This window comes from Liolophura sinensis, chromosome 6 (genome assembly GCF_032854445.1).
Source record: "Liolophura sinensis isolate JHLJ2023 chromosome 6, CUHK_Ljap_v2, whole genome shotgun sequence".
NCBI classification, from domain to species: Eukaryota; Metazoa; Mollusca; class Polyplacophora; order Chitonida; family Chitonidae; genus Liolophura; species Liolophura sinensis.
The window spans coordinates 42,566,879-42,590,523 of record NC_088300.1 but is presented as its reverse complement, the minus strand read 5'-3'; the positions used below and the strand labels follow the sequence as shown (position 1 = coordinate 42,590,523).

Sequence of the window (23,645 nt, the reverse complement as noted above, 5' to 3'; positions counted from 1 at the left end):
ATGAATAAATAAATTAAGTATACAACTGAGATGAAGTGATTAATGGTAGACCCTGCACAGCATCAGATAAGATTGTGATGTATACTGTTAAGTACTTAATTTTCGTGTGAAACTAATTTTCGCAGATTTCACGTTCAATAATTTACCTCGAAAAATAATTCCAGCCAAAAAAATATCCAATATTGAATCATATACTACAGGTAGTAGTAAAAATGAAGTGAAATCTTTGCCAGGCTGATGGGAGTTGTGCTAAGAAACCCGATGAGCCAGCTAAATTTCGTAACGTCAGGGAAGGGAAGTTAGGGTTTAAATATATACAAACTCTCCCAAAGTGGGTGTTCATTCGTCTTTAGTTTGATTAGTGTTCACTATGCCCGTAAAGTGAAAGAAAAGTAGATACCAGCACATGCTAGCTTCTCTGTTGCTCTGATACATGCTTTCCCATTGGCTGTGTCTTTCCTGTGGTCCAGTGAGTGAGCTTCTAACAAACTGTGAAGTGTGTACAACAACACAATGGCCGTTTCACAGCTACGGCAATGTTTGCAGTTTCTGACCTGCTACAGAGGATGATTAAAACCGAAAACAATGCAAAACATGCATGTTGCTTGATAAAGAATGAGTAACTGGCATCAATAATGCTGAATTCATATGTTTTGCGTTGAACTACTCGAAAGGTGACAGGTCAGTTTGCCAGGTGTTTAAAAGTACTCATCAGTGGTTCGCAAAGTAGTGACACCTGCTTGAGTACTGCTCACAGTAGGTGTGAAAGTTATCTTACATAGTCATAATCCATCTCACATTGTTTTAATCTCAGATCCAGAGGATTAGCGACACCGCGGGAAATAAAGGAGGATTAAAAAGCTATCCATGATGATACCTGTTTGACGTGCTTGAATAATTTCCGCCATATTATATTTTGGAAAATTTTCAGATTTTTTTCCAGTATTCCTTAAACACGTGAAAATGAATTCCCGCGAACATATTTTTGGAGAAAATCCACGAAAATAAATTGCAGCGAATAATAAGTACTTTACAGTATATCATATATTTAACAAACAAACCGTCTTCTATAAAACTATGGTATACACACCGTGTTTCAGATTGTCAGGGTCGTGCTGTAGTCACCCCAGAGCCCAGTATCCCTGGGGTGGAAACATTCACCCTGACCACCCAGTCTGCTCTCCTCACACTGGCCTCTTCCCTGGATTATGAGGTGGCCCAGACTTACCTCCTGGTATTGAGAGTGGTGGACCCTGGCCTTACTCTCACAGGAGAGATCACCATCAAAGTGAGTGTGTAATGATTGGGGGGGAGGGGGGGGACTGGATTATGGGGTGGCCCAGGCTTTCTTCCTGGTACTAAGAGTGGTGGGGCCCTGGCCTTACTCTCACAGAACAGATCACCATCAAAGTGAGTGTATAATGATAGACAGATGCTTGACAAAAAATTTCAATTCTGTCATCTTAATTACAAATAAACATTTCTCTTGTGATTTTTAGGTGCTGGTGACAGACGTGAATGACAACTGTCCTGTGTTAGCACAGAATCTCCTGACATATGTCCCCATCCCCGCCCTGCAGGTAGACCCGTTTGTCTCCCTGAACGCCACTGATGCTGACAGCACAGTCAATGCAGAGCTCTTGTATTATCACTCAGAAGTCATAGAGAAGTAAGTCTAAAAAAAAAACGAGGCAGTGTGAAGAATGATTAGTATCTTTACATCCCATAAATGTGTTTTAGTGACAAGATATACTATCCTTGATTGTTTAAAGCCACCTAAATTATTAAACCGTACTGAATGGAACATCTACATCTGTAGCATTCCATCAGCTATGAATAGGTTTTTTATTTGGATAAAAATATATATATCTGCAGCTCTTGGACTAGAGATCTATAGATTTGGTTTCCTTAATTCCTGAGCACTTCTTGGTTAATTCTCATGTTCTCATGTTATAACAGTTTTATATTAGTTTGTGTGTGAAAGAAATATTTCACTTACACAATTGCAGTCAGTTTTATAGAGGGATTGGGTTAAAACATCAACTTAGTTATACAAGCTACTTACAAACTTTTGCACGTGTGATATACATATATGGGAACAAATTTTTTGGTCCAGAACAAGGAGATCTTGTTGGATTGTGCGAACGACCACAGGAACACAGCAGACAGTTTATCATCTTAATGGCCCCATGAGCAGTACAAGGCAGAGGCCATAATTATAACAGCAAACATAGCACCAGTCTAATGTAACCTCAGTTTGTAAACAAGCTTACACTATTTTATTAATATTATTTGTTTTTCAGCCCTGTGGTAGATTTCAATGCCACCCAGGATCTGTATGATTACATCTATGTGAGAAACACGACATTGACGTTTGATCTTGTGGTCATAGACAAGGGGTCACCCCCCAGAGGGACATCGGCCTCAGTGGAGGTCACCCTCAGCAACAGCTGTCTGGTGGATGCTGATTTCAACAATATTCCCTACTTCATCCATGTCAATCAAACATCAGGGGAGGTAACTCTAAGGATACCAGGATATTACGTATACAAGTTTGGTGAGAAATGATTGCGTTTTTACTGTTGAACTCTGCACAAGCCTGTCTTATCTACATTGTTTATAATTTGTGACCTCACCGAAAAAGAAAAGTTAGTTGTTGTTGGAGAGTAAAACAGGTCATGTTGCACATTGAACAAAATAAGATTTTATTCAAAAAACTGTTGACAGAGGCACATGCAGGCCTTGATTGTATAGGATTGATTTATTTTGACAGTTGTCCAAAATTTGTTCTCTGTTCATTCTTCCAGCCTGCTCTGCTGACATAGGCGTAGGAACTGGCCTGATACCTGATGATTACTTGTCTGCCTCATCTTACCTTAGCAGTGAAACGTTACCCTCCAGGGGTCGCCTGAACCTAAATTCCTCCACCAGTAAGTATCACATGACAAGGAACCGATTGGTTAGATTGTCCGTCTCTTAGTCGAGAGAGCCAGGATCAAACCCCCATTACCCTTATTAGGTATACTTGAGGTACATCTGAGGTGTACCATTTCTGAACTGAGGTGTGTCTATGGCATACATGAGGTGTATCTGAGGTGCATCTGAGGTACTGCCAATTATGCAAATTAGTACCTCCTATAGAACACCTTAGTGCAGGTGTACCCTGTAAATATTAGGTAAAAATGATGATGCCTTAGGCGTATTTGAGGTACAACATAAGTAAGTTTGTAAGTGCATTCTGTTCTTTGTTCACAGTATCTGTAAATCTCAGCTGACTTACAACAACAACAGTGACATGTTTACATTTCAAGCTGCGTGATCAAAATTTAGTACTGCTCCTTTTCTATGCCTTTTAAAACTGGTAATGTGCCCAAACATATCACAAATTCTGTCCCAGGAAACATCAATCAGTGCATAATTGAGTTGTTTTCCCACAGCCTGGAATATATGCTCATTTTTCACGGAAGCCATCTTGGAATAATCAGGGGAAATATATTCATGCTCTGTGATTGGTCAATATTTGCACACTGAATGGCAAGTCAGTACAGGGTGAGACAAAGGCTTACTTTGTACTTACTTATTTGTACTCACCATGTTTTCTGAAGTAAAATGTCTAAATCTGATCTCTTAATTGTTTTAAAACTTAAAAAAGTGGCTGAGGTGTACATGAGGTACATGACCACTAATTTATAATTAAAAAACTCTCAAAGTTTCTAAGGTGTAGCTGAGGTACATCTTCTAAGTGCTGATTTTTTTCAGAGTAGCTAAGGTGTATTTGAGGTACATTATCTCTCTGCTGCTCAAAAATTCTCAAAGTTTCTAAGGTGTACCTGATGGACATCATTCATTTTTTTTGAACTTTCAAAGTTTCTAAGGTGTAACTTAGGTACATCTTCCAAGTGTTGAATTTTTTGAAAGTTCCTGAGGTATAGGCATATGGCTAGGGGATGTACTTGAGGTACAGTACACCTCAGATAATATACATGGGGTGTACACTGCATCTTTACCTCACACTAAGGAGTACATGAGGCCTACACTCCATATACACCTCATCTAAACCTCATACTGAGGTGTACACCTCATGTCTGTAAGGGTCGGGTCGGGTAGGGTCATACCAGATTTAAAAAATAGTACTTCTTGCTTCCTCACTTGGCTCTCAGTACTAAGAGATTTAGAGCAAGGAAACAGGACTGGTTGGCTCGGTATCAGTATGTGATTGGGTGAGATGTTATGTTTGATCTCTGCGGCATGGTACTTCAGCGGCGGCAGCATTTTGGTGGCATGGATTTACTCAAGTTTTGAAATACATTCAGTGTAAGCAAAATTGCCCATGTTGAAAAAATCCAATGTGCCACAGTGTTAATTTTAAACAATTAGGCGTAAGTAATTTCTACAAACTGAGAACACGCCTGACATTGTTTTGCCAGTTAACCCTATGATTGAAGCTATGATGCATGAGGGAAGTGACATCATGTTTTAGGTTTTTCTAACATGGAGTATCACATAGACTGCTTAGAGTGCCACATTAAAATTTTAGGTATAGTCACCTAGTACGTCAGAACAAAAAATGGATATTGTCATTTAGATCTGTTGCCACCCTTTCTCCAAAATAACTTATATTATTTGTTGTCTTTCCTTTTAAGTATTTCAGTTCACTAACTTAATCCCTGTCTTTCCTTGTGTTTGTTCTCAGCTGTGATTGGTTTCCTGGCAGGAGGCTGGGTTGCTCAAAGCCTGGACACTAACCAGTACATACAGCTTGACCTGAAGGAAAGCTACAAGTTCACAGCCATCCAGGTTCAGGGCCGAGAGGATCAGGACCAATGGGTGACCTCCTATCAGTTGTATTACAGTGACCAAGAGGCGGGGCCCTGGAACTTGTATACTAATGAATCAGGGGTTTCAGTATGTGAACTTTATGTGAAAACTTGTTATTGCATATAAATGAGGTACAGATTACACAAACTTTAGATGGTAGTCTTAGTAAGCTAGTGTTTTACATTAAATGGCCTGAAAGTTTTGAAGTGTATAAACTGAAGGCATATGGCCCATATGTATCAGATGTCTTATGGTGTAAATCAAAACTCAAAAACAGTTGCACTGAAAATATTGGCTCTAGAAAGTTTAAAATTTGTACACTGATTCTTTATCATAGAAGTATATATACCGACCACAATTGAGTTCTTTCCCTTTGTGCGTTTGGCTTTTTAAGCTCTTGCAGTTCATGACTCCGATCTTCATAAGTTGATAAATAGGAGCTCAGGCCTAGAAATTATCCAAGGCCTTCAGAACAAAGCACTGGTTGGCGCATCATCAGTGTGATGTAATGGGCTCAGTAAGGTGTCCTGCCTGGTGTCTGACAAGCTGCCATGAAACTGTGTGATTGTCCTTCAACATGGAGATACTAGGGTCATTGTGCTTCAGGCCAAAACTTTCAAAGAAAGTTACATGTAAATGTGAGTGGAGTATGTATGTCTTTGGTTGAACCCTACAGGTGTTTGCTGGAACCTCAGACCGATCCTCCATTGTGACGACATTCCTGGATCCCCCCATTCTCGCCCAGCTATTGAGGATAAACCCTCTGACATGGCACAGTCAGATAGCAATGAGGTTTGAGGTCAGCGGCTGTCAGCAGTCACAGCAACTTTACTGTAAGTCATTCTAATATACATGTATTTAAAGTCAGTCATTCTGACACATAGGTTTTATCAGGTGGGTGTCTTGGACACACCTTATTCTGACAAAATTAACATGGGAGAGGTAGGGAAAAAAATTGGAAATGAGACGCCACGATTTCAAATTCTTGATAAATGTATATTCTGACATATGCTTCTGTAATTCTCCTGTAAGCCACCGTAACTTATTGTATGTCACAGTAATTCTAAAACAAAACACTGTGATTTCTGTAAGTCACAGTAATTCTTTCGTGAGATGCAGTAATTTGAATGTACAAAAGTGCTGTAATCCAGTTGTAAGTGAACGTAACTTACTCTAATTAACATCAGTGTCTCAGTATTAGTACATGGAACATCAGCCCTTCTCCACCTGTACATTGCATATTACCACTACCATTCTTCATGTCACATCATTGCTTCTGTGACCCAGAGGAGGTCCTCTGAAAACCACTCTCCAGAACTGAATGTCACAGCATTGCTTCTGTGACCCACAGCACCTCCTCTGAAAACTACTTTCCGGAACTGCAAGTCACAGCATTGCTTCTGTGACCCACAGCACCTCCTCTGAAAACTACTCTCCAGAACTGAATGCCACAGCACTGCCTCTGTGACCCACGGCATCTCCTCTGAAAACTACTCTCCAGAACTGCATGTCACAGCATTGCCTCTGTGACCCACAGCACCTCCTCTGAAAACTGCTCTCCAGAACTGAATGCCACAGCATTGCTTCTGTGACCCACAGCACCTCCTCTGAAAACTACTCTCCAGAACTGAATGCCACAACACTGCCTCTGTGACCCACAGCACCTCCTCTGAAAACTACTCTACAGAACTGAATGCCACAGCACTGCCTCTGTGACCCACAGCACCTCCTCTGAAAACTACTCTCCAGAACTGCATGTCACAGCATTGCCTCTGTGACCCACAGCACCTCCTCTGAAAACTACTCTGCAGAACTCAATGTGACTACACCTCGACACATGAAGCAGTATAGTCAGTTGTGAAACAACTTTTCATAGCCCTTCTGTGCTTGTCTACTACAGTAAGGTCTTTACAAATCTGATGTCGGTTAGACTTAATAATAAATTCTCATTCTTTAACTTAGATGACACATCCTGTGAGCGATGCCCTACCACATACTACTGTATAGGAGATGGGGAGGAGCGCCAATGTGGTAGATGCCCTGAGGACACCCCAGATTGCGGACGTTCTCCCACAGAGCACTCTTTTGGGGCATCAGACACCTGTGCACCCTGCCCTCCTGGTTGGGTAAGTTACTGTTTACGTGTCACGATTTTATGACTTTTTATAACGACACGGACATCTTTATCATATGGTGTATAAAATTTATGTAGTTCAAACGTTGTCTTATGACCATTGATCAGACATGATTTTTTTCCGCTTTTTAGCGGAATTCTGCTTTATCTTTGTTCAGTTTCGATTAATTTACCTGTTTTCCGTTTTTTTTTTCTGTGTAGTAACATTTTGTAAAGCTCCGATTTATTTCCTCAAAATAAAGTCGAAGATTCTGTCAATTTGCCGATGCATGGCTACCGAAATCTGGCATTGCCGGAGGTTATAATGTTATCTGAATGGAGTCTATTGTCCAGTCAGATCGTGTGTTTCATTAAGCCGAACTGTTTCAACCAATCGGGAACAAGATACCATTATTCGAAGGCAGAAGCAGAGCCAGCCCGGTCAAAAATGGCGGCAACGTCTCGGAGTATCGTGGATCGATCAGATAAAGATTTTGATGCGCGTACAGTGGACAAGGGGTTGAAAAACATCTGGAGGTGGGATTGGCTTGAACGGAAGGTCGAAGGGGAATACGTGGGAAAATTCACGAATTTTTGGGCTATGATAGTAAATTTCAGCTATTTTCTTGGTTCACCACAATCATGTCTGATTGATGTTTTGATGGGCTAGGGAAGTAGATGATATACAGATAGCTATTGTCATAATTATGAACACAATATTGCCCTCTTAAGATTCAAATAAACTTCTCTCGGTTTATTCATTTTGTTGAGTATGCACTGTATTTATGATACTCCAGCAAGCTAAAACTAGTACTTTCTCAAAACATATTTGAATTTCAGAGAGAAATACAAAGATTTATTTATTATTTATTTTATGCTGTATTCAAGATTTTCTCACGTAGAAGAAATCTTTAACAGTAACCTAAAAAATCTGCAGACCTACATGTAAGCTACATCCAAAACCAGCAGACCTACAGGTAAGCTACATCCAAAACCAGCAGACCTACATGTAAGCTGCATCCAAAACCAGCAGACCTACATGTAAGCTACATCCAAAACCAGCAGACCTACATGTAAGCTGCATCCAAAACCAGCAGACCTACATGTAAGCTACATCCAAAACCAGCAGACCTACATGTAAGCTGCATCCAAAACCAGCAGACCTACATGTAAGCTACATCCAAAACCAGCACACCTACATGTAAGCTGCACCCAAAACCAGCAGACCTACATGTAAGCTACATCCAAAACCAGCAGACCTACATGTAAGCTGCATCCAAAACCAGCAGACCTACATGTAAGCTGCATCCAAAACCAGCAGACCTACGTGTAAGCTACATCCAAAACCAGCAGACCTACATGTAAGCTACATCCAAAACCAGCAGACCTACATGTAAGCTGCATCCAAAACAGCAGGGGCTGGATCAAACATTCTGATGGCAGACAGATAAAAAATTGCTGTTAAAGCCTCAACTCCAACAATTTATGTCCTACACAGATCTGCTCTGAGGGTTATGCAACGCCATGTGAGGACCTGTACTATGCTGTGTGTAACACCACATACTGCCCAGGTGCCTGCAGCATCTGTGAAGCGGGCTACGCTTGCCGAGGAGGACAAAAATACCTGTGTGAGGAGGGGACCTATGCTGATGTGCCCATGTGTAAGTCTGACTCACATTCTTTCTGCTGTACAGAATGAAGAGCTGGTTCTTTAACTTTTATGTTGATTGTTTTACAGTTTCTATACACAGTGTATATCAAAAGGAACCCTACGCACATGTAAATATGTGCTATGAGACAGAGAATATCACCTGCCTGGCTTTCCTGGCATCATCACAGGTCAGCATCTTTCATTTCAACTGGTACTTGATTATGTTAATGTTAGCAGAGCCATCTGCAGATCTCAGATTACGCTCATCATTTTTCAGTGTTCTGTGCAAGTTGTAGTCCGGGGTATTACCAGGACACTGTGGGTCAGACCTCATGTAAACCCTGTCCCCGGGGTTACTACAGCTCTGACAGGAAGGACAGGTGTGAGAGGTGCCCCACGGACACATACTCCCTAGGGGACGGGACCCAGTGTCAGCTCTGCCCTAGCATCGCGGAGTGCCCCTGTATGGCCTCCACCAGCCCCTGCTTCTCCTCAGAGCTCTGTCATAACCTGGGCAATGGCAACCACGAGTGTGATACCTGTCCCGAGGGGTACATGGGTAATGGAGTTACCTGTACAGATATTAATGAGGTAAAAGCTAAATTACAGGTGAAATATTTATGATACTTGTACATGTAGTTCTTAATTTTTAGCTGTGTAAGTTTTGTGGATTTTTCTTTTGCTTTAATACATCATGATGAAATTTACTACAAATGAAGTCATCTTCTGATTTGCAGTAGTCAACTTTTAATTGTCAACACACATGTATCTGTACAAGTTTTACACCAGAGAAATCAAGTGACAAATATCTCACTTTGGATAATAGTATCGGATGTATCTTCTGGCAAGATGCCACGATTCTGTGTGAGGAGAACTGTCCCTGCTGAAATGTCTCAGCCTGTATAAACACTGATCTATGTTATCAGTGCCTGGGGTGTTATCTGGGGAAACACCTGTGTTAATAGTTAATTACCTGTGGATGTGTGTTGTAGTGTGAGGAGAACTGTCCCTTCTCGAATGTCAGCCTGTATTAACACTGCGCCATGTTATCAGTGCCTGGGGTGTTATCTGGGGACATATCTGTTTTATTAGTTAATTACCTGTGGCTGTGTGTTGTGGTGTGAGGAGAACTGTTGCTTCTCGAATGTCTCAGCCTGTATTAACACTGCGCCATGTTATCAGTGCCTGGGGTGTTATCTGGGGACATATCTGTTTTATTAGTTAATTACCTGTGGATGTGTGTTGTAGTGTGAGGAGAACTGTCCCTTCTCGAATGTCTCAGCCTGTATTAACACTGAGCGAAGTTATCAGCACCTGGGGTGTTATATGGGGAAAAACCTGTGTTATTATTTAATTACCAGTGGCTGTGTGTTGTAGTGTGAGGAGAACTGTCCCTTCTCGAATGTCAGCCTGTATAAACACTGAGCCATGTTATCAGTGGCTGAGGTGTTATTTGGGGAAACACCTGTGTTATTAGTTAATTACCTGTGGATGTGTGTTGTAGTGTGAGGAGAACTGTCCCTTCTTGAATGTCTCAGCCTGTATTAACACTGAGCGAAGTTATCAGCACCTGGGGTGTTATATGGGGAAACACTTGTGTTATTATTTAATTACCAGTGGCTGTGTGTTGTAGTGTGAGGAGAACTGTCCCTCCTCAAATGTGTCTGCCTGTATTAACACTGAGCCATGTTATCAGTGCCTGGGGTGTTATCTGGGGAAACACTTGTGTTATTATTTAATTACCTGTGGCTGTGTGTTGTAGTGTGAGGAGAACTGTCCCTTCTCAAATGTGTCTGCCTGTATTAACACTGAGCGAAGTTATCAGTGCCTGGGGTGTTATATGGGGAAACACCTGTGTTATTATTTAATTACCTGTGGCTGTGTGTTATGGTGTGAGGAGAACTGTCCCTTCTCAAATGTGTCTGCCTGTATTAACCCTGAGCCTGGTTATCAGTGGCTGGAGTGTTATGTGCGGAAACACCTGTGTTATTAACTAATTACCTGTGGTTGTGTGTTTTAGTGTGAGGAGAATCGTCCCTGTTGGAATGTCTCAGCATGTATTAACATTGAGCCTGGTTACCAGTGCCTGGAGTGTTACCTGGGGAATCACCTGTGTTAATAGTTAATTACTTGTGGTTGTGTGTTTTAGTGTGAGGAGAATCGTCCCTGCTGGAATGTCTCAGCATGTATTTACACTGAGCCTGGTTATCAGTGGCTGGAGTGTTACCTGGGGAATCACCTGTGTTAATAGTTAATTACTTGTGGTTGTGTGTTTTAGTGTGAGGAGAATCGTCCCTGCTGGAATGTCTCAGCGTGTATTAACACTGAGCCTGGTTACCAGTGCCTGGCGTGCCCTACAGGATACCTGGGAACATACGAAGATGCCTGGTCTTGGAACTTTACCCGTCGGGTCTTTTTCCTGACCAATCAGGTCCTGGCTCCTCTGCAGTATCAAGTGTGTGATGACATAGATGAGTGTAGTGTTAACAATGGAGGGTGTGATGCTAACTCCAGGTGTATCAATACTGTGGTAAGGTCTGCCAGTAATCTTTGCTCTTCCTGTGTTAAAAAGTCCTGTATGAAATTTTAAGTGGTTCTAGTTGTTAAGACTTTGCCTCTATATGGTGTACTACATCTACATGTGCATATATTTACAAATATATTTGGATGTGATTCTTGCAAAAATAATCTTTAGTGTTTCAATCATTGTGAGCATTTCATAAAAGCATTGAATGAATGGCTTTAAGTGGAGTATTTACCTACCTGGTATTTTACATGTACCCGGAGGATGAGTGAATGATTTTAGCTTAACAGTACATTTTTACCTGTAGCTTAACAGTACATTTTTACCTGTAGGTGTATCAATACTGTGGTAAGGTCTGCCAGTAATCTTTGCTCTTCCTGTGTTAAAAAGTCCTGTATGAAATTTTAAGTGGTTCTAGTTGTTAAGACTTTGCCTCTATATGGTGTACTACATCTACATGTGCATATATTTACAAATATATTTGGATGTGATTCTTGCAAAAATAATCTTTAGTGTTTCAATCATTGTGAGCATTTCATAAAAGCATTGAATGAATGGCTTTAAGTGGAGTATTTACCTACCTGGTATTTTACATGTACCCGGAGGATGAGTGAATGATTTTAGCTTAACAGTACATTTTTACCTGTAGAAAAAATGACTCAGTTTGGATTAATGTCAAGCTTTTTTTACCTGTGGGATGAAGGAATCTATGATTCCACATGTTTTACCTGTAGAATGAAGGAGTGAAATAAGGATTCTGACTTAACATCACGTTTTTTTACCTGTAGGGAAGCTTCACCTGTGGGTTCTGCGGGGACGGCTATGTAGGTAATGCTCTACAGGGCTGCACACCTTCTGACTTCTGCTCCTCCAATCAGCATGACTGTACAGGTAACTCAGAGTGTGTCTACCTGGGACCAGGACTCTTCAAGTGTCAGGTAAAATTGTACACACCACACCTGTGTTTGACAACAACATACTTAAATGTGTGACGTGTCTTTTGTATAAGCCTGCTTGTCTTTTACCATATTGTGCGAGGAATCACTCTTCAAAATTTTGGTTGATTTGAAGAAGATTTCTCAATTTATGGAAGATGAATTTGTGCATTTCTTGGTTTCATGCGTCTACATCTAACTCATGTATGTTTCATTTTAGATTTCACATCAGTTATTAATATATAACTCACCATTCAACAGGTTTGTGCCTTTATGGAAGACTCTTTTTTACTTTTGCGCTGATTCTGTCACTGTTGTTGTTGTTCTCTCCAGTGCTCACAAGGCTATGCAGGGAATGGAGTCCTCTGCGGACAAGACACTGACCTGGATGGTCATCCAGACATCAGCCTGCCCTGTTCTGACACAGGCTGTAAGCGTGTAAGATACACTACATTTACTGTGGACTAACCCTTCTTCTCCCAAGGCATTCCAAAAAAAGATGCTTTCACACAAAATGATATTTCAAATCAACTCTTTAAATTTGTAGTGTCTGGCCAGAATAAACCTCGATGGACAAACGAGAATTAAAATTTAAATGTTGCAAGCAACCCAAGTTGACAAAAATTATCATCTACAAATGAGTTATTTTTTAAATGCACTGCAGAAGGGGGATGGATCCTCTTCCAAGCTTTCAACATGCTCAGAGTACGCTAACAGATTTTTTCCCTGTTTCCATGGAGTGAACACTGGATTATATACGATGAATCTAACAGCTCTCAGGTTCTATCATTACATGACTATGCCGCTGCTAAAATTGTCGGTTAAACTTTATAGTTGTACAAGTTTGCCTGTTATGTAATATGTTAATTTTTTTTGATAGGATAACTGTTTGTTTGTTTTTTTTTGGTGTACATAAATATTATCTTAATATTAACTGGATATTGATTGTGATGGTGAGTGTTGTTGTTGTTGACAGGACAACTGTGTTGTGCTACCTAACAGTGGGCAGGAGGACACTGATGGGGACTTTGTTGGCAATGACTGTGATGAAGATGATGATAATGATGGCATTTATGATGTCACGGTATGAACATTTGTGAAGATTTGTCTGGTCAGTTTTGTTCAATATGACAATGAAGCCTCAGGCTTAGTGTCCTCACTGTAAGACAGAAGTAGATTTGAGCCTGCACTCTCATTGGTCGATCAGCCGTCACATCATTTTGCTGTTTGTACACTATATTCCTGTAATAAACATGTAAATAGTCAATCAGTATTGTACACAGCTGATGGTCTAATTTATTGCAAATGATATATATTGTGTTCAGTGCAATGTAATGGCTGTTTCAGGACAATTGTGTTACTGTGGCTAACATCGATCAGACCGACACTGACGGAGATGGAAGGGGAGACAACTGTGATAACTGTCCTGCTGTGGTGAATGCTGATCAAATTGATACAGACAGGGATGGCACTGGAGATGCGTGTGACAACGACGATGATGGAGATGGTAGGATGGGACAGCACTGCCAAAATTCCCTGATCGTGACACCTTGCTGACTCAGGGCACTTCATTTTTCTCCACTCATTATACTTAGCGCCGTAAAATAAATGAACAGTTCTAGACTGTGGTGTTAACTATACAAAGAAGAATTTTCATTTTCAGTAATGCACTTAATATTATAATAGTAAATAAGACCATCAGTTAATACAGATATAACAAAAAAGAAATACTCCTGGGGAATAACCAAGTTTTTACATGAATATTTAGAAAAATCATGAATAATTCAAGTTATTCCACCTCACAACTTGTTTGTTTTCTATTTGTTCATATATAATAGTTCATATTTCACATAAATCAGATTCAGTGTCCTATAGCTTGCAGATGTTATGTACTACGTTGTATATTAGTTACACAGTTACACGATGACAGGATAAGGAAATGTATGGTGTCAGTAAAAGGGTTACTGACACCATATATTTTTATATCCTGTCATTGAGTAATCCTGCAGCAAATTTATCCTGCGAAGTAAGGAAATATACACGTCTCCCACATGACCGTTGCTGTCTTGTGAAGACCAGTGTATTTTGTCTGATGTGGGATTAATGTTTTGTCTTCTGTGATCAGGTGTTCAGGACTCATCTGACAACTGTCCCCTGGTATACAACCCTGGTCAGGAAAACTCTGGCGATTCAGACACAGTGGGTGACGCCTGTGATAACTGTGTCAGCGTGGATAACTCTAACCAGGTGGACACAGACCAGAATGGCGTCGGGGATGCCTGCGATACCCCAGGGGGCACCAACAAAGATGTGTGAGTAAACTACACTAATCTGGCAGGTGGTTTTAATAACATCATTAGTTCTTTAGCTCTTTGCTTAGATTTAAAAACCAGAATCATATATATATAAATGAAGTTTGTGCACTGTTACAAAATTTAGTTAGAAGTCTCAAAGTAATTTTCACTTCTGAGGCATAATTTAATTTTTGCTCCCATAAAGACACATTCAAGTTGTATATTTGCAAAATGTAATATGTGTATTTCTCTGTTCTTTTTCATTGTTGTGATTGTTGGTATCTTGTATTAAGGCATTATTGTAAAGAATGACTGATGATTGTTTCTGTTTGTTAGTGATGGTGACAGTATTCTTGACTTTCTCGACAACTGTGAGTTCAGACCAAACGGAGAACAGACGGACACAGACAGTGATGGCCTAGGTAAGTGTACATTGCATAGAGTTACCTCCCCCTGAACATACATGCGACACAGCCTTATACAGATAAAACTAGCAAGGCTAAACTAATTCTTCAACCTTTTCACATGTTTGCAAGGTGTTTATTCAAGCTTGTTCTGAAAGCATTATTCGGCGAAGGCTCATGAAAATTGTACGTTTTGTGAAGACCAATGTTGTTTTGTTTCCAAAATCTAATTATAAATGTGCATAAATTGCACTGAAAGTTGCTCGTTTATAGGTGACAAAGTTGAGGGATTAGGGTAATTAAAGTCTACAAAGACAGGCTATAAAGTAATTTACAGGCTCGTTGAAGCCCATGTGGTTTTGGTTAAGTCCCATCGAGGGACTGACACAAGCTAATGTGCCATACACCAACCACCACACAAGCTGTAGTTGGCAATCCAAGAAAAGTTGTATAGTTGTTCATGGCAACAAAGTCTTGGGGACTCTCCATAAAACTCTCTTAGGTTGAAATGTTGTAATACACTAAAGGTACAAGCCCATTCCATTTACAGAGTTTTGTGAAAGTGGATGCAGATGACCTGGTGTATGTGTAAAGACATTCAAATACCTGTAACTGGGGGATATCACATATCATAATAATTTGCTGATATCATTCAGTTTATTTTGTCTAAAACTATTAACCTTTATCGAGTTAATTGTTCAGGCATGCTTGTTCCGTGTTCAGGAGATGCATGTGACCCTGATATAGATGGAGACCTTGTGGCTAATGATGATGACAACTGTCCATACTTGCCAAACGCAGGACAAGCTGACACAGACGGTAAGTAAAACTGTGCACACGAATGGCCTCCAGTTAAAACTCTTTTCATTTTTTGCGGTTACAGTCATAGCCTTAAAGAGTATGCTTGATAGAACACCTGCACAGGTGAATAGTTTGACAGAGCAAGCTCTTCTCTTCTGCCCAATGTCCACTGATTCAGCCACCTTGTCAGATAGGCTATGCTTCAAGTTGTCTGTAAGAAGTATTTAAATTATTCTATTGTTCACGGAGGCCTTGATGGCAGGACTTGTTTGACGAAGATTTGGTGACGATTTCTTGTGTCTTAGTTGACGTTTGGTGGAGACCACTTGTCTTCAAGCATGTCACATGGGAAAGTTGTCTGATGATGTGTCAAAGAATGGTGGTGTACTCCAAACCCTTCAGCTAAATACACCACCACTAAAAGGGGCAGCCATTGTGGACGTGAATTCTTCAGTGTGACATTTGACAACATTCAGAGCAAAGACATGCAACACTGGCCAATTGGCTCTCAAACATTTGACAGATCAAGGGAATGGTATTATTAATTTTTTTTTTTGTTATTTTTTTATTTATTTATTTTTTTATTTATTTATTTCATTGGTGTTTTATGCCTTGCTTTTTTATTTATTTATTTATTTATTTATTTATTTATTTCATTGGTGTTTTATGCCTTGCTCACAGCAAATGATTTTCTGACTCACAGAAAACAAACATACATGTATTTTGTTTACATGACTGTATGTTTTGTCCTGACAGGAAATGGTGTAGGTGACGACTGTGAGTCTGACTCCGATGGAGATGGTGCCCCTAATTCAGATGATGACTGTCCACTCAATAAATTTATCAATCACACATCCTTTGTCGACTACACCTCTGTGATTCTCAACCCCGCGGCATCTCCCAGTACAGCGCCCCAGTGGGAAGTGACAGATGAAGGAGCAAACATTAGGCAAACGGAATCCACCCAGCAGGCAACCATGCTGATTGGTAGGTGCTGGTTTGGCAACCAGTCAAAACTGGAAACAAACTATGTTTTCTTGTCTTCAAATGTCTTATCCATATTTTCTAATTTAAGTACAATATGGCTAAAATCTTGATTCAGGTCTCTCATTTATAGAAACAGAACTATTCCAAACTAAAGCTGATAACACACCCAAGTTACCGCTCTACTTGTTTTATTTTCTTAATATCTACAGTATATACTTTCAGAATTAAATTTGGTGAAAGGTTTTCTACATCTCGAAAGTCAGTGAAAAATTGTTTATTTTGGAATGAATATTTGAAAGTGTTCGTTATTTAAACAATAATTACATGTACCATACTGCATTATGTTTGAAATGCACAAATAAGTAAGGCACCAAAATAGTTCCCACAGGAAGGTTTATGCTGAACTGAGAGATCCTTGAAAGTACTGGAAAACATGCGATTTTTGAAAATATAGTTCCTTTCATGGATCGAAACCCTGTTTTAAATTCTCTATTCACACTTTGCAGGTTCCCAGGCATACACTGAGGTAGAGTACACTGGTACCTTGTATGTAGAGGCTGGGCTTAAGGGTAACTATGTAGGCCTTGTGTTTGGTTATGTCAACAACAGGAAGTTTTACCTGGTCATCTGGCGTCATGACAATCTGAATTATGGAGGCTCTCTGTACAGAGCTGGTGTCAAAGGTGTTCAGATAAAGGTGAGGTCTAACTCTGTACAGTTATGGTTTTGTAAGTGGATATGTACACTGGAGTTTCGTGGAAAATTTATTGAACAATAAAAAAGATGTTTGAAATGCTGAATGTATATTTCTAGATGATAAACATTTATCGTGGAGTTCTCCATGTTTTACCTGTGATGAACAAAGACCTGTGTTTACTGGATACTAATCCTTAAATTTCTCTTGAAAAAATGTATTTTTAAAAGCAAATATTAAACATTAAAATATTACTTTTGGTGCTTAAAGTAATCAGTAGGATAACATCTTACCTTCAAAACAGATCTTCAAACATCTATATTTGATAAATAGGACTACCAAAATCAGGCAAAATGAGAAACATAGTCATGTTTGAAATTTTATTTATGTGATTGAAGCGCTATGCCATTAACTCACAGCAATGGCACTGATGAGAGGCTCATCACAGATCAATCTTGTTTTTTCAGCTGATTAACTCTGCATCTGGACCTAGCAGTACCTTGAGTAATGCCATCTGGCATAGCGTCCCCACAGCCAATGAGGTGTCAGTGCTGTGGCATGATCCCGCTCTGATTGGCTGGCAGTACAATACCGCATACAGGTGGTCTTTGACACACCAACCATCACAAGGCTTGATCAGGTACATACACAGCCATCATACATTTTTATTTATTTATTTTTTTTTTAATCTGTGAAATGTATTTACATGTACCTTGACTATAATTGTAGCCCGGGCCTTGAACTTCACTGACATGAGTAGTTGGGCGCTTTACTTAACACCCCTGAAGACAATTACTTTTGTAATTGTAATGGTAAAGATTGAGAATATTCAATTTGTACAGGAGTTTTCATCCAACATGAATCTCTATTTCTGGTAGAATTCCCAATAGTTTGTATAATAAACCAAACAAACCATGTTGGTGTAGTGGGACATTAATATATACATGCGTATATGCAGCTGTACATGCAAAGAATGTGCAGGGCCAGTTGAATGTAAATACGTAGTATTATCAGGATAGGGGGCCTCCGTAACCGATTGAGTTAGCATGCCAGTGCAGAGCAATGACCCAGGAACCTCCCACCAGTGCAATTGCTGTGAGTTTAAGTCCAGCTCAAGCTGGCTTCCCCTGCGGCCAGACGTTGGAAGGCCTACAGCAGCGTGTGGATGGTCGTTTGTTCTCCCTGGGCTCTGTCTGGTTTCCCCCCACCAAAATGCTGGCCGCCGTCGTATAAGTCAAATATTCTTGAGTTCGGCATAAAACACGAATTGAATAAATAAATAAATAAATACCATGATATTATTCTCTTCTTGTGTCGTATTTAATCTCTCTTTCTTTCTCTCTCTGTTAGACTGAGAATCTACACAGGGATGATGTTGGTGGTGGATTCTGGGAATGTTTACGATGCTACAATAACGGGTGGTCGCCTAGGTGTGTTCGAGTTTGATCAGCCTGGCACAGTGTGGGCGGGCCTCACGGGCAGGTGTCTGCAGAGGGTGAACAGTGCTCTGCAGCTGGATGGTACGGATGACTATGTTAAGCTCGCTGGTCTCGCTGATTTAGGCATTGAGCAGAGGTATGTCAGACTTTAGAAATGTTAATATGTTCAAGTGATAAAGCTTTACTGATTTACTGAGGAGATTCTGTCTTTTCTAATCCTGTGGTGAGGAGTGATTGAATGGATTTCAACCTGAAACATCTGCACAAATAACACAATCTTCACTTCAGTATGTAGCATGAGGACTGAAAGGTAGACATTATGTATTGATTTATATAAAGCTCAATCCCTAACATGGATGATGGATTTTTAGACAGTTGTACAGCATGATGTGCATTTGTCTGTCATCGTTTTGGAGTGAAAGTCTTTATAGTACACGTGGGAAAGTTCGTGAGCCAAAGTATGTGGTATTTAACACTCCTGGCACTTTGGTTTCCTTAACCAGCAAACTAACAATCATCACACTTTTGAAAAATTTCTGGGAATGGTGTTGAGCAAAAGTCTGTCGGTCAACCAGTTTTGTAACAAATTGTGTGAACACTCAAACACTCTTAGTAACTTGAATGGCATCCACATAATGTAGCATGTATCTCAGGTGTGCCATCATTACTTTCACATTACATACTCACTTGCAGTATCATGACAATTTCTGATGTTATTTTACAGCTTTACCTTTGCTCTGTGGCTTCTGCTACAGCCTGGTTTCTCAGGCAAACTCCCCATACTGTGTACCCTCACAGCTGAGGTTTGCCTTTATGTGGACAGTGGTGTAGTCAAGGCTGAGGTGAATGGTAGCACCATATCAGGGGGCACAACTCTTACCACCCTCCACTGGAACCACCTCATCCTCAGATATGAAGCCCAAGGTTAGAGGCTATGTTTACTTTGTATTTTCCTTAATCACATCATTGGGATTCGTCCATCCAACAAAGTATTTTTTTCATGTCAAATATTATATTTATGTTTATTGTAGGAAACCCATAAAGGTAGATCTTTTTTATTAACTGTGGAGCAGGCATTGATGTGGTAAATAAATGTGCTTGGTTTCAGTCACTGGGACACACAAGATGCAAGATTTTTTTTATTTTTGTTTTGTGGTTGTCAGTTTTCTGCAGCATTGTGTACAAAAGCCCTGAAATATATTATTGCTGTTTTTTCTCTCTTTCAGTGCAAACATTGACTTTGTTTCTCAATGGGACTCGTTCAGGAGCAGAGGCGGAGCTTGTCGGCATAACAACATCATCAGATTGGGTGAGCATGTTTCACACATCCATATGATATTCATATTGTAACTTCTTTTTCTAACTTATCAATATTCTGTTTGCAACTTTTACTATTTATATTAGTGTAATATTTGTGTTGTAACTGGAATATATATGTTTTGTGGAGGGTATAAATATTCTGATATATTAGTATCTTTACTGTTGCATTAGACACTAATACAAATACCTTTTTCAAAGGAAAATACTAAATAATTCCATAATACGAAATAAAACCAATAAGAGAATAATAACCATGACTTATTGGTGATGTTAAATTTTTATTGTGCACAGACTGCTAAGTTTTGATGTATTTCTCACTAATCTGAGTTTGCACCTGTTGTAGTTGTCCGGTAATCCCTGGCTGTACCTGGGCCGAGATGATGGCAGTTACCTGGCAGGAGTTATAGATGAGGTAATGTGCAGACCGAGTAGTCTAAAGTCTCTCTGTAAAATACATATATGATACATCACATGTGTGCAATCTTGATTGCATATACACATTAGTAACACATTACATCTCAGGGTATCAGTAATGTGTCGGATAAGCTGATCTATCTGTCTTGATGGTTTCCTCCTTTATCTGACTGGTTTCCCCCTAGCCATACGTCTGCGGTGAAATTTTTCTTCCTTATTGCATAAACACTTACCACACAATTGATTAAAAATTAGACATGGTTGCAGTACATAGTTGCTGGTGTGTTGTGCAAGTCAATTCTTCTTAGATGCAAAAGTAGCACAATTTGATATGTTCATTCTATGGTATAGGTGAGGCTCTACAATGTGGCCCTCCCAGATACGGACATTGACGCCCATCTGCAGGACATTGGGCTAGTCCGGCCTAAACTGAAGGGATACGTGGGTGCCCACTACCCCATGGAAGGGACGACAGGGTCAACAGTGTTAGAGGACACTGGGGGTCAGGACCTGGATGGAGAGATCTATGGGAACCCTAGCTTTGTGGAGGTAAGGGGAGGCAACTTGGGACTGCGTAATTATACTCAGCTCAGAAACTTTGACTTCACTTTCATTCTTTGAGCTAACTAAATAATTCCATACCATGGACACTCATTTCAACTGGGAATGACATTGAACTGTCATTATTTATAAAGGTTAGGGAGAAAATGAAAGTTAAAGTTGGTGAAGTACTTGGTTGACGTATTTTTATTTATTTTTATATCCCAAGATTCTACTAATTTTGTGAAATATGTTGCTTTCATTTTAACTGTGATAATTACTTTGCAGATGGGCCCCTGTTGATGGCAAGGACCTAAACTCAAATGTGTCTCAGATGAATGTGATTTTTTTGTACATTTGTTGTTCCCAGAGTTGGCTTGACCAGGGTCGCTTCCAGGTGACTTACCCTGACAGCAGATAGATGGAGTGACCACAGTGACCATCAGGGCTGATTTCAGATGACTTGCCCCTGGCAGCACATAGACGGACGAAGCTCAAGGTGATCGCATTCTGACCAAATAGGCTTCTTTCCAGATCTGTCGCTTTATGTCTCATAAAGTTAGTGGGGAAACATCAAAAAGGTATTACTCACACCAGTTGACAAGAACAAATACCATGTCTTCATAGGCCATGCAGCAATGTGACATTAACGTTGCTGAACCATTGCATCCAGACCTGTATGTAGTAAGTTGCCAGGATAGTTCCATGCAGGTGTTAATGAACGATGCCTGTCCTTGATGAAACTGAGCCAAGTTTTCCCCGTCATTTAAAAATTGGGATAATTTTGATTGTGATATATGTATTTTAAATCCATATTTTTTTATTGGTTTACATTAAATTGTGATACATGTTTTACATTAAAGTTTGTATTTTGTTAAATTGGCATTGCCTTTGACTGTAAGGAGATATACATGTGGAAATGCAAACTGTAACAAAAGAAGAGTTTTTGACTTCAAGTTGTACCAGGAGATTAACCAATACCATGGGGAAGTCAGAATTTATAGATATTATTTCCCAGATTTATAATGATGACAAAGAGGCCTTTGAAGGATATCAGTGGTTCTTGCTCCTTTTGTTAATGTGGCCTATGTGGTAATAGACCATAACTTCTTGTCACAGGATAAGCCCAAAAGTTGCCGGAATCTTTGTAAAAGATGGTATGAGTTTTGTTGGCCTTTTTTCCTCCCCCTCAGTCTGGGGCCACTTTCACAAAGCCGCGTGCAACATTTATGTATCATGCACTTGTCATACAATATTTTGTACATCACTATTAACGTACCATTGTCCTGTATGTGCGATATCATACAAGTATGTCATCTTTGTGAAAGTGGCATCAGGATGTGGGATAATTTACACTAACTGTACAAAGAATACAGTTTTTGAGCCTTGCTGTAATGAAGTGTGTTACATAAATTATGGTTTATGCTTGAACTTTGAGAGGCAATGCTGCGAAATCCTACATGTCTATGTTAATAGAAACGATGCAATATCTCCTGTCTTGTCATACAGTATGACCAAAATAGTCTGTGATAATTCATGCCCAATAATGTTTCTGAGTTTCATGGAATGTATTACAAAAATTAATACATTCATCACCATATGATAAACAATTGAAAGTATATGTTCTCATCTCAATTGTAGAATTTTGTTTTATTGTATTTAAATCCAATCTTTATTGTATCAAAAACCCAGTGGTTGAAAATAACTACAGATTTGTATTGCTGGGAGAAATGTTTATGCCCTTGACTTAATATATTTCAAAAAAAAAAACATTTTCTTCATTTTATTTGTGTAATAATACAAGATTTATTATTACATTTATTGAATAAAATTTTTTATATATGTTTTGTAAATTGATAGTTTTCTAGCTTTTTCTTCATATTTTGTACATGTTGAGTCACAAAGAGCTTTACAAAAAATTTGTTTCTCGTTCGGAAACAGAAGAAGCAAATCTTCCTGTATCATGAATCACATGTAATTTGGCCAGGTTGGGTCATACCAAAGAAATGGTACTTGTTGCTGCCTCACTTTGTGCTCAGTACCCAGAGATTAGAGCAAGGAGACAGGACTGGTTGGCTTGGTGTCAGTATGATGTGACTGGTTGTCATATCTAGTGTCTTTGGAATGACACTACAGCGGCAGCAACACTTTGGCGGCAGAGACACGCCCGGCCACAGCATACATACGCATGTGATTTGGCATGATTTTCCACCAAACAGCTACCTTGCTGAGGTGAAGGTATGGGAACAACTTTAAGAGGAGTAGCTTGTTTCTTTCAACTAATTAGCTACTTCATCCACTTTTCTTTAAATATTTATCACACCGTGTGGGGCAGTGAAGGCTTGGGTCTGACTTCACCTAAGTTCAGTATATTGCCCAAGTCCAACATGGAGTGTTTCTAAAGAAAAAAAGCACTATGTAAGCATGACATCACTTTGCTTAAGAAAAAACACATAGAAAGTTTAAAACCAGCCCTGGTCTTGAAAACAAGCTTAATATGGCGTTTAACATTGTGAATTAAAAAAAAGCATTCTAACAGAATTTTCGTCAAAATGAGACGGGCAGCCAACATTGATATGAAGAATTTGTGGTGTTATGTGTCACTGATAAGGCCGGGACTTTCATAATTTGGCATTTTTTTTTTCATTTATTTTTGCCTACATTTGCCCTTGCAAATCATACCATTTGTCTTGTTCTTCACCCCACCCCTC

At 39.7% G+C, this 23,645-nt stretch overlaps 1 protein-coding gene across 1 annotated transcript in view; it reads left to right on the top strand.

Moving 5' to 3' along the window:
- LOC135467232 (uncharacterized) overlaps positions 1-22,656 on the top strand; it is a 55,054-nt gene extending 32,398 nt beyond the window's left edge. The window contains exons 35-61 of the mRNA XM_064744996.1: positions 234-298; positions 1,101-1,288; positions 1,500-1,669; positions 2,304-2,557; positions 2,808-2,930; positions 4,694-4,905; positions 5,495-5,651; positions 6,781-6,944; positions 8,430-8,592; positions 8,860-9,173; positions 10,861-11,112; positions 11,895-12,044; positions 12,375-12,479; positions 13,018-13,125; positions 13,389-13,548; positions 14,167-14,353; positions 14,672-14,757; positions 15,463-15,558; positions 16,297-16,527; positions 17,034-17,224; positions 17,689-17,861; positions 18,572-18,796; positions 19,385-19,584; positions 19,887-19,969; positions 20,324-20,392; positions 20,746-20,943; positions 21,305-22,656. Of these exons, the coding sequence (XP_064601066.1) occupies positions 234-298; positions 1,101-1,288; positions 1,500-1,669; positions 2,304-2,557; positions 2,808-2,930; positions 4,694-4,905; positions 5,495-5,651; positions 6,781-6,944; positions 8,430-8,592; positions 8,860-9,173; positions 10,861-11,112; positions 11,895-12,044; positions 12,375-12,479; positions 13,018-13,125; positions 13,389-13,548; positions 14,167-14,353; positions 14,672-14,757; positions 15,463-15,558; positions 16,297-16,527; positions 17,034-17,224; positions 17,689-17,861; positions 18,572-18,796; positions 19,385-19,584; positions 19,887-19,969; positions 20,324-20,392; positions 20,746-20,943; positions 21,305-21,355 (4,375 nt within the window). The 3' untranslated portion in view covers positions 21,356-22,656. The remainder of the gene's footprint in view (positions 1-233; positions 299-1,100; positions 1,289-1,499; positions 1,670-2,303; positions 2,558-2,807; positions 2,931-4,693; positions 4,906-5,494; positions 5,652-6,780; positions 6,945-8,429; positions 8,593-8,859; positions 9,174-10,860; positions 11,113-11,894; positions 12,045-12,374; positions 12,480-13,017; positions 13,126-13,388; positions 13,549-14,166; positions 14,354-14,671; positions 14,758-15,462; positions 15,559-16,296; positions 16,528-17,033; positions 17,225-17,688; positions 17,862-18,571; positions 18,797-19,384; positions 19,585-19,886; positions 19,970-20,323; positions 20,393-20,745; positions 20,944-21,304) is intronic.
- Positions 22,657-23,645: the final 989 nt, after the last annotated feature.